The sequence below is a fragment of the Centroberyx affinis genome, unplaced genomic scaffold, assembly GCF_046629955.1.
Source record: "Centroberyx affinis isolate AG114_WGS23_722 - 3 ecotype Tasmania unplaced genomic scaffold, CSIRO-AGI_Caff_v1 ptg004133l_1, whole genome shotgun sequence".
NCBI lineage: Eukaryota > Metazoa > Chordata > Actinopteri > Beryciformes > Berycidae > Centroberyx > Centroberyx affinis.
In genome coordinates this window covers 145,597-156,954 of record NW_027281904.1, presented here as the reverse complement: position 1 = coordinate 156,954, position 11,358 = coordinate 145,597, and the positions used below count along the sequence as shown (strand labels likewise).

At 45.4% G+C, this 11,358-nt stretch overlaps 1 protein-coding gene across 3 annotated transcripts; it reads right to left on the bottom strand.

The window, feature by feature from the left end:
* Positions 1-4,008: 4,008 nt before the first annotated feature.
* On the bottom strand, positions 4,009-10,837 carry klhdc4 (kelch domain containing 4). Of its 3 annotated transcripts, none has more exons than XM_071542614.1 (13): positions 10,628-10,837; positions 10,151-10,242; positions 9,959-10,037; positions 9,565-9,663; positions 9,181-9,317; positions 8,741-8,830; positions 8,083-8,245; positions 7,799-7,877; positions 7,485-7,693; positions 5,836-6,064; positions 5,005-5,193; positions 4,689-4,820; positions 4,009-4,610 (listed from the first exon to the last, which is right to left on the bottom strand). In XM_071542614.1, the coding sequence occupies exons 1-13, from the start codon at positions 10,724-10,726 to the stop codon at positions 4,435-4,437; spliced, it is 1,773 nt and encodes a 590-aa protein (XP_071398715.1). In that variant the 5' UTR covers positions 10,727-10,837; the 3' UTR covers positions 4,009-4,434. The 3 variants fall into 3 exon arrangements, with proteins under 3 accessions (XP_071398715.1, XP_071398714.1, XP_071398716.1); XM_071542613.1 differs by having other exon boundaries at positions 4,009-4,607; positions 4,698-4,820; XM_071542615.1 differs by having other exon boundaries at positions 4,009-4,601; positions 4,698-4,820.
* Between the last annotated feature and the right edge of the window lie 521 nt (positions 10,838-11,358).

Below are 11,358 nucleotides of genomic sequence, written 5' to 3'. Positions count from 1 at the left end.
GATCTCTCTGTCTCTCTCTCTCTCTCTCTCTGTACGTGTGGATGTCTCTCTCTCAGAAATCTGCTCATTAGAGAGGACTGTTCCAATGCAGCCAACCAACCCCCCCCCCCCTCCCCTTCAATAGCACCCCCCCTCCCCTTCAATAGCACACTCCAGCTCTTAAAGAGACACACACACTCCCTTCTTCTCTCCCAAGCTTATTCCTCCTCACCTGTAGCTTTAGCTTTAGCCTTTTATGCTTTAACTCTGCCTTTCTCTGTCCGTCTCTCCCTCTTTCTCCCCTGATCTGACAATTCAAAGACACTTTTATCTACAGCAAATACACGCTGATGTTTTATGGGCATTGCCAATCAATAAGGAGCCGTAGCGTGTGGGACAGACAGGCAAAGCTTACATTTAAAAGTCACTGATGGATCTTTTACAGTAGAGAGGACTCTGTCATCTATGGACACACAAGTTATGAATATCTATACATGTCAGAAGGGACCTCCTGCCATACTGGGGACCCTGTGAACTGAAAAGACATGTATGTAGTATCAGATTTCCACATCCCAGTCTGGGGCATTTGGTCTTCAATATGTGTATCACATTCGCTAATGCTGCTGCCTGCAAGTACAGATGAGTAAAATTCAGCAGAACTATTCCATCTGTTAATCCCATTTTTTCCACTTGTTAATCCCATACAGTCTGACAGATTAATCCTCGTCCACCGCGCAAGATTTCCTGTCAATGGCGAGATCCGCATCGAGACGTTTTTCACATGTCAGAATGGAGTCCGAGATTATTCTAGATAATCTAAGATTATTCCGGAGCTAGTTCCCCCCAGAAGAATTGTAATGCTCAAGTCATCTTCTCGTCATTATCAGCCAAAGGACAAAGATGATCTTGCTACTAAGAGGCTTTGATGAAACTAGGCCGCCATGATGGTTTGTACACAATGGTCAGAATCTAGCGCTAAGATCCTCCTTATTGATTAGCTGATGTGGCTACCAAGAATCTCAGCGCTACAGACCCCCGGTCTGTGATGTCAGTGGCCATGTGGGTCACTTATCTGACAATTAGGGCTGTGTGATCAGAAAGGAAATATCGATCCTCTGATGTGGCTTAGCTCCCCTCTAACCTCTCCTCATTGCTTCTCCCTTCCTCTCTCTCTCCCTTTCTCCTCACCTTTCCTCTTTCACCCGCCCCCCCACAGGTCGCCCTCCTTTTTTCTTCCAGCTCCTCCCCTCCGCACCTCCTCGCCTCTCCTCTGTTGTCCTGTTGTTGTTGTTGTTGTTGTTGTTGTTGTCCTTGTCCCTCTGTCTACCAGTGTCTGGCAGAGCTAAGCCAATTCCAGCCCAGATTACAGTAATAAAATCACTGTGGGCCTGGGGATTAAGGCTTAGGCCACTAAACACACTGGTAGTGGAGAGAGAGAGAGAGAGGAGAGAGAGGAGTGGAGCGGGGGAGGGAAGCGGAAGAGAGACAGAGAGAGAGGGAAGAGGAAGAGAGAGAGGACAGGGTGAGAGTGGGTGAATGTGGAGTTAGGCAGGGGAGGGACGGGTGAGCGCAACTTCCTGACCACCACTACGCAGGGATTAGGGCTTAGACAGGTCAGTAAGACAAGTACGAGGATGGTGTGTGTGTGTGTGTGTGTGTGTGTGTGTGTACACGCACATCCTAACTAGCTTTACTCTTGCCTGCTCTTACGAATCCTTTGTAACCTCAGAAGCGATTAGAACTAACAAGGCGGTGACAGGATCATTGATCAGGCAAGGAAGAACTCAAAGTTTTAAGGTTTTTTGACCATAGTGGGTTCAGACAAAGACTTGGACAACCATTACATCTCAATGTAAAATGTATTCGGCACACTTTCCTTTAAGACAGCCCCCATCCAGCAGCTCATTGTGTTTGCTCGCCATCTGGTATGCTCCAAGTCGGCTCTATGACATTTCCAAGTAATCAATAATTGGCCTTCCTTCGGGTGGTCAATAATTAAGTGTGCCTTGGAATTGTATGCCTCAGGACCAAAAAAGAAAGACTGTGAACCGCTGATTTTATCACTGGGGAAAATGATTCCAGATCTGCGTTCCAGGCTAGATAACAAACAGTCTGGTGTTCATTCAATGGTCAACAAGGGCCAGGAATCTTGGGACTCCTTGGACATCTTCATTCATAATAACCTGGCAGCCAAAGCTGATTCTGGTTCAGTTCTCCTACATATAGATGCTTTCAGTACAGCTGCTACATATAGATGCTTTATTAATACCACGCCTGGAAGTCTATTTTTGTAATAGAACACACACACAGAGTGGAGAAAGAGCTAGAAATATCCAACTGGCTAGTATTGACGTAGCCATACTCTACAAGTCTGACTACCTCTCTCTCTCACACACACACACACACACACACACACACACGACTGACGTCGCCGTGACGATTACGCGCTGCGTGCCCCCCCACGTCAGCAATGCACCCAAAAAAAATCTCTCTCGTTAGTTATTTATAAAATCTTTTTTTGTCCCGGTGTTAAAATAAAAAGGGGGTCGCGGGAAAGAGAGAGGGAGAGGGAGAGAGAGAAGGGGCCGTGAAGGAGGGAGAAGTGAAGGAGGGGAAGGCAGCCTCACCCTCATCCATCTCTCATCTACTCTATTATTCATCACCCTCTCCTCATCCCTCGCTCCGTACGCTGATGGAGGATAAAATAGGTCACCGAGGGATAGGCTGGTGCTCGCATAGTGACTGATGTCTTCCCTGACACATCACTTGTCCTCCTCTCTTCCTTCTCCCCTCTCTCCTCTCCTCTCTCCCTGCAGCATCGGCTGTCTAGTCATCCCATCCCTCTCACCTGCTCTCCTTCTCTCTCTCCCTTCCCCTCTTTCCCCTGTTGCACGCTCTCCCTCCCCTCACGCCCTTCCCATCTTTTCGTGATTGCTGCCGATCCCCCGGCTCAGCCCACCTTCCTCTCTCTCCCTCTTCTCCCTCTTGCATGTTTTGGAGGAGTAAAAACTCAGACAAAGAAAATGTGGTACTGCTATCTATCTGCAGGGGGCACACGAAACCAGCGTATCTGTGAATGGATTACCTGGCTCACACTCATGGGGGAGAACGGCCTAGTAAGCAAAACTCAGGGTGGGAAAAAAAAAGCAGCAATTCAGCTGGGACGATGAATCAGGTGGCCAATGTAAAGCAGGGAAACTGGACCAATCAGAGAAGCAGAACAGGGAACTGAGGATATTATGATTTTAACTGTTTCCTTAAGTACTTCCCAAGTTTGTTTCTACTTTCTGGTCTACCTTCTTACAAATACTTATGGTAGTTATTGAGGTGCAGTCTGCCATTCTCAGGTAGCTTTATCCAAAAAGACTTCAAGTATAAAAGGAAAGTTGCCCCCAATGAAAATTAACCCCTACAGCCAGAGGGTAATTTGTTCAGTTTTGTTGGTTTTCTTTGAATATACCCTTAAAATCTACATTACTAACAAGGGGGAAATCACCTTTCCCTTTACATTAACCAGCTGTTGAGATGTTAACAGCTTTTTCAGTCTGCACCTACTGAGTTGAATTGACTGTATTGAGAAAGGCAGCCACTAGAAGGGGACAAATCCCTTCCAGAAATACACTGGTACATTTATGTAGTTCTTCTGCTTTCTGAATCTTTACAACTTCACAAGGTACAAGGTACATAAAGTTTAGTGTTATTTGAATAATTAGATGAAATGCATTGCAATTTGACATTCACACTGCCTGGCAGACTCCAGGACCATTTGAATGTGTGGAAACATACAGCCAGCCAAGTTATAGAGGAATCTGTAACAAACAACTGGTCAAAGTCCTTACAGAACCAAAACCACATGACATTTGTTCTCTACACCGACCTGGACTGAAAAGTATGTGTATATGGTTTCAAGTATTTACTTTCTCAACTTTACTTCACCAGACACTTGCAAAGCCTCAGAAGTGTTAATATCAACATAAGCTTAATATTTAAACAATAACTGTTACTTGGCAGAGGGCTTGAGATGAGTCATTTTATTAAAAGTGAATGAAAACAGTTATGGTTAACAAACCATGATGCAAAGTTCATTGAATTGCCGCCAAATGAAAAATAGTCCATGTATTTGAATTTCTTTTTAAAAGATTGGAATATAGTACAGCATTTTTTTCTATCAAGATTCTATTTTAAAACTTCAATGAATCCACTTCCAGCACCGGATGATTTGATGTACACAACCTCTGTATTTTTCTATGTTTTTATGCATTGTGTGTAGTTTAACAGTCCAAAAGATGACATTTACAGTTTCAGAGGTTGTATAAAAGGCAACGTAGTTACAAACAAGAAATATTTTACACACACACACACACACACACACACTATGATTACTGATACTTACTCATATTCTCTCTCTCGCAACACACTCGCAGACAGACATTCAAACACTTTGGCTGTGTCCCACTACTGGTCTTCATAGAAGACTTTAGCCATGGCGAGGCCGACCTTGGCCACCTTCTTGTCCTTGGCGTCGGGGCCCATGTTGGTGCGGGCCACTCCCGCCCAGTACTGCTCTGTCCGGGCCTGGTAGTCCGTCACCGTCTCCCCCTCCTGCACCGGGGGGTGGTCGTCTTCATCTGGACACACACACAGGCAGGTAGAGAGGTTAAAGGAGAAGGACACAGAAAAGAAACAATGAAGAGACAACAGGCAGATTCATTCCTTGCCTTCCTCATCCTCGCTTTCCTCTTCAGACTCCTCCTCCTCTTCCTCCCCTCCTCTCGCCTCCTCCTCCTCCTCCTCTTCCTCGTCGTCCTCCGACTCCGACTCCTCCAGCCACTCCTGTGTCTCTGCGGAGAGGGAAACATAAATCCTCATAAATCCTCACGCCGCACCCTTCGCATCTTGGCCTCTCCTCTCTTTTCTCTCCTCTTGGTTATCCTCCTCTCCTCTCCTTATCCCTAGAGGTAACACAGATCGTGCTGAGTTGAGATTTTAAAAAGCAAAGTTGACTCAGATCGCTGGCAGACTCACTGGGATCCATTTCCACCAGGACTTCCCACTGGTCCATCTTGTGGAGGTCGAGGCAGTAGAAGTCGTTGAGGGTGAACTGGCGGTCGCCCACCTCGAACATCCCCCCGTACAGGAACAGCTTCCCCTGGCGCACCGTCGCCATGGCGCTGGACCGCGGGCAGGGCTCCACCAGGGGGGCCGAGGCCGAACCTGAGGAGAGGGGAATCTACATCTCAACCTCAAATCACTGGCATCAATGTGAATCTGAATTTCACTGAATTACCCCTAAAAATGATTTCATAAACAGCTGATAATGCATTTAAGCAAATCTGCATGTTCTGTACATGTTATCTACCTCTAAATTAGAATGTGAATTATACTTAAGTTATCCTTATTCTGCACATACATATGGCCTGTATCTGTATATACGGTATGTATATGTATGTATAATCTGACATACAACACATCTTTTGCACGTCCTGTATCTATTCTGTAAATTCACATATTTTTTCATATTTTCTCATTTGTTATATATTGGATATATGTTGAAATTTTTGGTTGTCATGTTTAAAACCCCCCATTCGCTCCATTCTTATATCTATTCTATTTTTATTGCTGTATCCTATTACTATTTGCTGCAGAAACAAGCCAATTTCCACCCAGGGACCATTAAAGTTTAATTAAATCTAGTCTAAAATCAATTTCCAATCCTTATACTTGTCAATGTCATTAGAGTGTGATTCAAAAACTTAGCAGACACTTGTTATCTAGAATGACTTGAATGAGTGAGCAGGCGGGGGGGTTTCTCAACCTCTCGGCGTGTGTGTTTGTGTGTGTGAGAGTTAATCTTGCCGTCGTCTTCCTCCTCCTCCTCTTCCTCCTCCTCCTCCTCCTCCGCCCGCGCTCCAGGAATCACTTCCTTAATGGTCATCACCGTGCCGTCCTCCGCGACGATCTCCTTGACGACCTCGACGGGTCCTTGGGGAGCGTCGGCCTCCTCCTCCTCCCCCCCCTCCGCCTCCTCCCCCTCCGCCCCGCCCTTCTTCCCCCTGCGACGCCGCTTCTTCTCCGTCTTGTTGCCCTGGGCGGATGGAAAGACGATAGGAAAGACAATATGATGAACAGCCGTAGAGAGCGGTTGGGGCAGATTAGGAGGCTGGCTGAACTACCACTCCATATTGTAGCGGTTTGGCCGGGTGCCCGGGGTGCCAGTCAGGACTTGGCTTAAGGACTTAAGGACTTAAGGACTTAAGGTCAATTGTCTGGCAGTCAAACCTGACATGCCCCGTGAAAACCATGCAAAGCATCATCTCATTCAGCCCAAATTAATCACACTCACCGTTTAAACATTCAACAAAACACACAACTTTTAAAAAAGCTAAAAAGTTGATATGCTGTCCATTAATACATCCAGTAAATCAGTAACGTATGCAATTCTCAAATCTTTTCAGGCAATCCAGCAAAAAGCTGTCCGTTCCATATAATCCAAAAGCCAGTTTGTATTTTCCCAAAGTTCTTTCAATAAAGTGTTCAAATTAATCCATCAGCCTGCAGTGTTTTCCTCTACCGCTGAACAGAGATGACAGACTCCTGGGGAAGCCGCCACTCCAACCTGAACCAATTTCATTTGTACTGGTTTCAGTGGAGAGTTTTAGTGGACTAAATGCTGTCTTACTGTTACAAGTGCTGAATACAGTACACAGCTGGGTATTGTCATAAACTTCAGCATATACAATTGCATTAAGTATACTTTCCTATATCCAATTTCCAGTCATCCCCCCCATAAAATTGGTTCAGCTTGATTTGTCCCCCCTGCAGTTTCCTGGCACCTCCACTAGGGGGCGCTCCCTACCTGTTGAGAAGCACTGCCCTAAGTTGAGAAAAAGAGTTTTTGCCACAAACATGTTGTTGTAAAACTAACCTGTTCTCTGTCAAAAGGCAAAGGGGTCCTATTGGACATAAACTTAAAGTTTTAAATATATAATACTAAGCCAAGCAGTGTTAACTCCTGCTTCCTCTTACTTTTACTGTCTTTGATGATGAGAAAGATGCTTTATAATGGCATAAACACAGTGGGCCCCACCTAGGGAAGCACATTTTATTAAAAGGTGAGTCAAGGAGTTTCTGCAGAACAAAGGTTAGAAACCACAGAGCTGTAGCAGTACAAATTTGCGGCTTTGTATTGTTTGTTTGTTTACACTCCAAGCCAGTGGGGGTGCATTGAGATTAAAGAGGTAATTGTAACCTAGGAAAACTGGAAATACCAGTGACAAAAACTCAGAACGACAACAATGGATGTGGTGAAAGAGCGACAAAGGCGGCTGAGTATGAGGATTAAAAGCCATCTGATTGCTCATAAGTTGGAAATTTCCTCTAACACGCTCAGACCTGTCTGTGATTGGTCTGAAATATCACTATCTCTCCTACTAACACACCTTGTGTCTGTGCGAACCTGCCGAAATTCATTTACGCAGCAAGTGTACCGCGGCCTTCCATCTTACCCTGAGCTGGGCGGGGAACCAGCGGTTCTTCGCCGTGTCGTACAGGTACAGGTCGTTGAAGAAGTCGCCCTCCAGCGTCTCCTCCTCCTCCTCGTCGCACACCCCGCCAAACAGCACGGCCCGCCCCGCCGGGCCCACCGCCAGGGAGAACCCGGAGCGAGGAGGGGGCTTGGTGCCGGAGGGATTCACCCTGGACCACGACCACTTCCCTGGAGGACGGAGCAACGGGAAAAAACACACTTTCAGACCAGCAACCTTTAATCTTTATTACATCACTATTAATTCACTAAAATAAACAATGAAGTTTTTAGTACCTTGGTCTTCTTTCCCCTCTCTCTTCAGAAGGAACATGTCAGAGTGGATGGTCCCCTTTTCTACATCCTTCTTGGCTTTCTGGACACACACACACACGATTATTAGGCAGACCACATTAGAGACATTACTTCTATGGGAGATGCACACACACACACACACACACACACACACACACACACACACACACACACACACACACACACACACACACACACACACACACACACACACACACACACACACACACACACACACACACACACACACACACACACACACACACCGCTTTAGAGTATCCTCCGTAGATGATGACGCCCGAGGCATCAGGCGTGGAGGTCATCTGGCAGGCGGAGCGCGGCGAGGGGGCGGAGCCTGACGGAGAGAGGCGAGACCAAGAGAAGGAGTCCAGGGAGAAGGAGTAGATGTCATTGTAGTAGATAAAATCCCTACGAGAGAGAGAGAGAGAGGGGGGAGAGGCAGAGAGGAAAAAGGGCAAGTTGAGCCAAAAAAAACAGAAGACAAAAGTGAGTTCTAAAACATCCTTGGACCAAAATCACATAGGCAAGAAATCCATCGTCCAGTCTTGACACCCTGTCCCTAGGCAACCTCACACATTGGCGGCTCCAAATGGCAGTGAGAGGTAACTGTTTGAACTTCAGTAGCCAAAAATGATGTAATGTGACGACAGTAAACTGGGTGATTCTGTAATGTAATGCTCTGTTTTCTGGTCTTCCGAAAAAAAACATAACAAGTGATTGCCTGCAGCTTATTCAAAATGCAGCGGCACAGGTTTTAACAAGGTCAAGGAAAAAAGATCATTTTAAACCAGTTGCTCCCAATCATCTCCAGAATCATTTTTAAAATTCTTTTAATGGTTTCCATCCTCCCATCATCCTCCGTGTTAAACATGGAGAAATTATCATAGTTTATAATTCAGAGACCTGCTTTCGTGGAAGCCTCCAAACACCAGCAGCTGTTTCTTGCTGAGGACCATCCTGTGGCCGCTCCTACCAGACGGACCGCCAGGTGCCCTGGAAAAAAAACAAAACACAAAATACACACTTCCAGTCATTTCTGATCTCTAATGTGTTTAAATATTGGTTTAATGGAAAGCAAAAATACACAACATACAGAATTTAGGGGAAAATCAACACCCTCACAGCCACAGATCTGGTGGTAAAAATACACAATCAAACAAACTGCTGACTGTTAACACATACCTGATGTTCTCTTGCATATCTACTAGCAACACCCACAGTATATCAACCAATCCATCAATCACCCCAGTATTTATAACCCCCCCTCAGGTTCTTGTATTCACAACTTCAATCCATCTTTCTATTCATCTATCCACTCGTCATTACACCTGGTTGACACGTACTTGATGTTCTCCCAGGTGTGTGTAGCCAGGTGCAGCACCCAAAGGTCCTTGTAGTGGTAGAACTGTTCCCCGTCTGGAGAGGCAAACTCTCCCCCAAACACCCACAGCTGGCCCCCACCCTGGGGAACCACCACCGCCTGGGGGCCAGGGAGGGAGGGAAGGAGGAAAGGTTAAACTGAGTCAGAAAAGGAGGTTTGATGTCCTACTACTCCTGCTACTGTACTCTGCCCCCTTGTGGTTATAATTAAGAATCACATAGCGACTGCAGCTGATCATACTCAATATGGTTTCATGGATTCCCTACTGCAGTATGTGCCATACTGGAACCATACCAACGTGTGCATGAAAAGAGGTGTGAGGGCCTCTGGGGTCAAGTATGTTCACCTGGTGAGCGCAGCGTGGGGGAGGAGGGTTAGGGATCTCCGACTTCACCCAGCTGTTCTTCTTGATGTTGTAGAAAAACAGGTCGTTGTACAGATACGTCTGCAGAGAATGGCAACAACATTTTTTTCAAATTAAGGGTTATTTCTGTGGAATTTCTACTGCATCAGATTGAAAAGACGAAAAAAGAAAGAAGAAATGATATACAGCAAAGGTCATGAGCTAGATCTTAGCCCACTCTTATAGAATAATCTCACATATCTTATACACAACATACAGGACAACGCTATCACAGACACAGAAGTCTGGATCCCACGTGAAAGGTGTGACAAAACACTAATATGCACTATCCTGTCTGTCATACACTAATAAAGTGTATTAGTGAAGTTCTGACTACCTTCTTCCCATTGAAGAATTCCCCTCCAAACAGGATGAGTTCATCTTTCTCCGGATGGGGAGAGAAAGAGGCATTCAACCTGAGAAGCACCAAGAGACAAGAGACACACTGAGATACGATTTATCTTGCTAGCATGGGCGAGAGCAGTGATGCGTGAATACAGTCTTCTCTCAAGAGGATGTAGTCTTTCACCTTGGTGACGGAGGGGGACAAGTCGTCTCTACAACCTGGGTCTTCTTGGCATCCAGAGTCTGAAACTCAGCGATCAAGGCCTCCAAATCCTCCTGGAGAAGGAGAGGGAAGGAAGGAAGGAAGGAAGGAAGAGGGGGGGCAAAAAGGAGGAAAGAGAGAAAGACAGAAAAGGCTATGAATGGCTTTAGCTAATTTTACTGTTATTGTTGGCACTAGTTAATGTTCCATTTGAGTGACAGTACACGGTTGAATTTTTAAAGCAGCATGTTAGCTAGTATTTTTAGTAAACTTTCAAGTGAACAGACCAACAGCTAGCTAAAAGTATTTTTCACAACAACAGATAAACAGTCAAGCACATTTGAAATAACGGAAGAAAAAGCTAACAAGCTAAGCACACGGTCAGGATAGCAGTAGTCCTATTTGTTAGGAAGTGTCATATGATAAATACGAATCATTAAACCACTTTGGGCCAGTTACCTCTTCTCGTTTGGACCTCTTAGAAACCTTTTTCTCCATTTTGGCAGCTGTCTTCTCCGCTCCCTTCACCTTCTTGTCTTTCTTGCCTTTTTTACCCATGGCTGCTGCAATGCACTAACGAATATACTTGGCAACACCGAGGATTTTATTCTGTTATTTGAATGAAGTCTGTGCCACATGGGAAACCTAAACAAACTCGCATGTCGAGCCGAGCCTCTTCCCTGACAAACGAGGGTTTACTTCCGGCAACAAAAGTGACGTAAAGCGCAGTGTGGAAATGCGACTGCGCCCTCTAGTGTTTGGGAGGAGAACTGCAGCGCAGGCGTCTGTCAGGTAAAGTTTTGTAACTGAGCTTCAACTTGGTAACCTAGTAAGATTTTTTTTTTTATTCAATGCACATGATATAACTGTCCCTTGTGCTATTTCACATCAGTCATTCAGGCTCCATATTCCTCCAGAGTGTGTGGAATGTCACAGAGAGAGAGACAGGTACTAATGAGCAGCCAACCGTCTTGACACCCTGAGGTGGCATCTGTTTACCACCAAGACCCCAAGACCCCACATATTCACTCACATGCATGTCTGCACACAGGCATACACACACATACTGTGTACATTCATGTGGACTTGTATAATTGTTATTAATAGTTAATAGTTATTATGCACCAACACAGATATAAACACTCTTATCTGAACACACACTGCAGCTGCTACACACAGCTCTAACACTA

What these genes read in the sequence shown, in the direction of transcription:
- klhdc4 (XM_071542614.1), bottom strand. Translation starts at nt 10,726, where the DNA reads ATGGGTAAAAAAGGCAAGAAAGACAAGAAGGTGAAGGGAGCGGAGAAG. An exon ending in TGTCCCCCTCCGTCACCAAG is followed by an intron (nt 10,038 to 10,150) that starts GTGAAAGACTAC and finishes GGTGCTTCTCAG; the next exon opens with GTTGAATGCCTCTTTCTCTC. An exon ending in CACACCTGGGAGAACATCAA is followed by an intron (nt 8,831 to 9,180) that starts GTACGTGTCAAC and finishes TTTTTTTTCCAG; the next exon opens with GGCACCTGGCGGTCCGTCTG.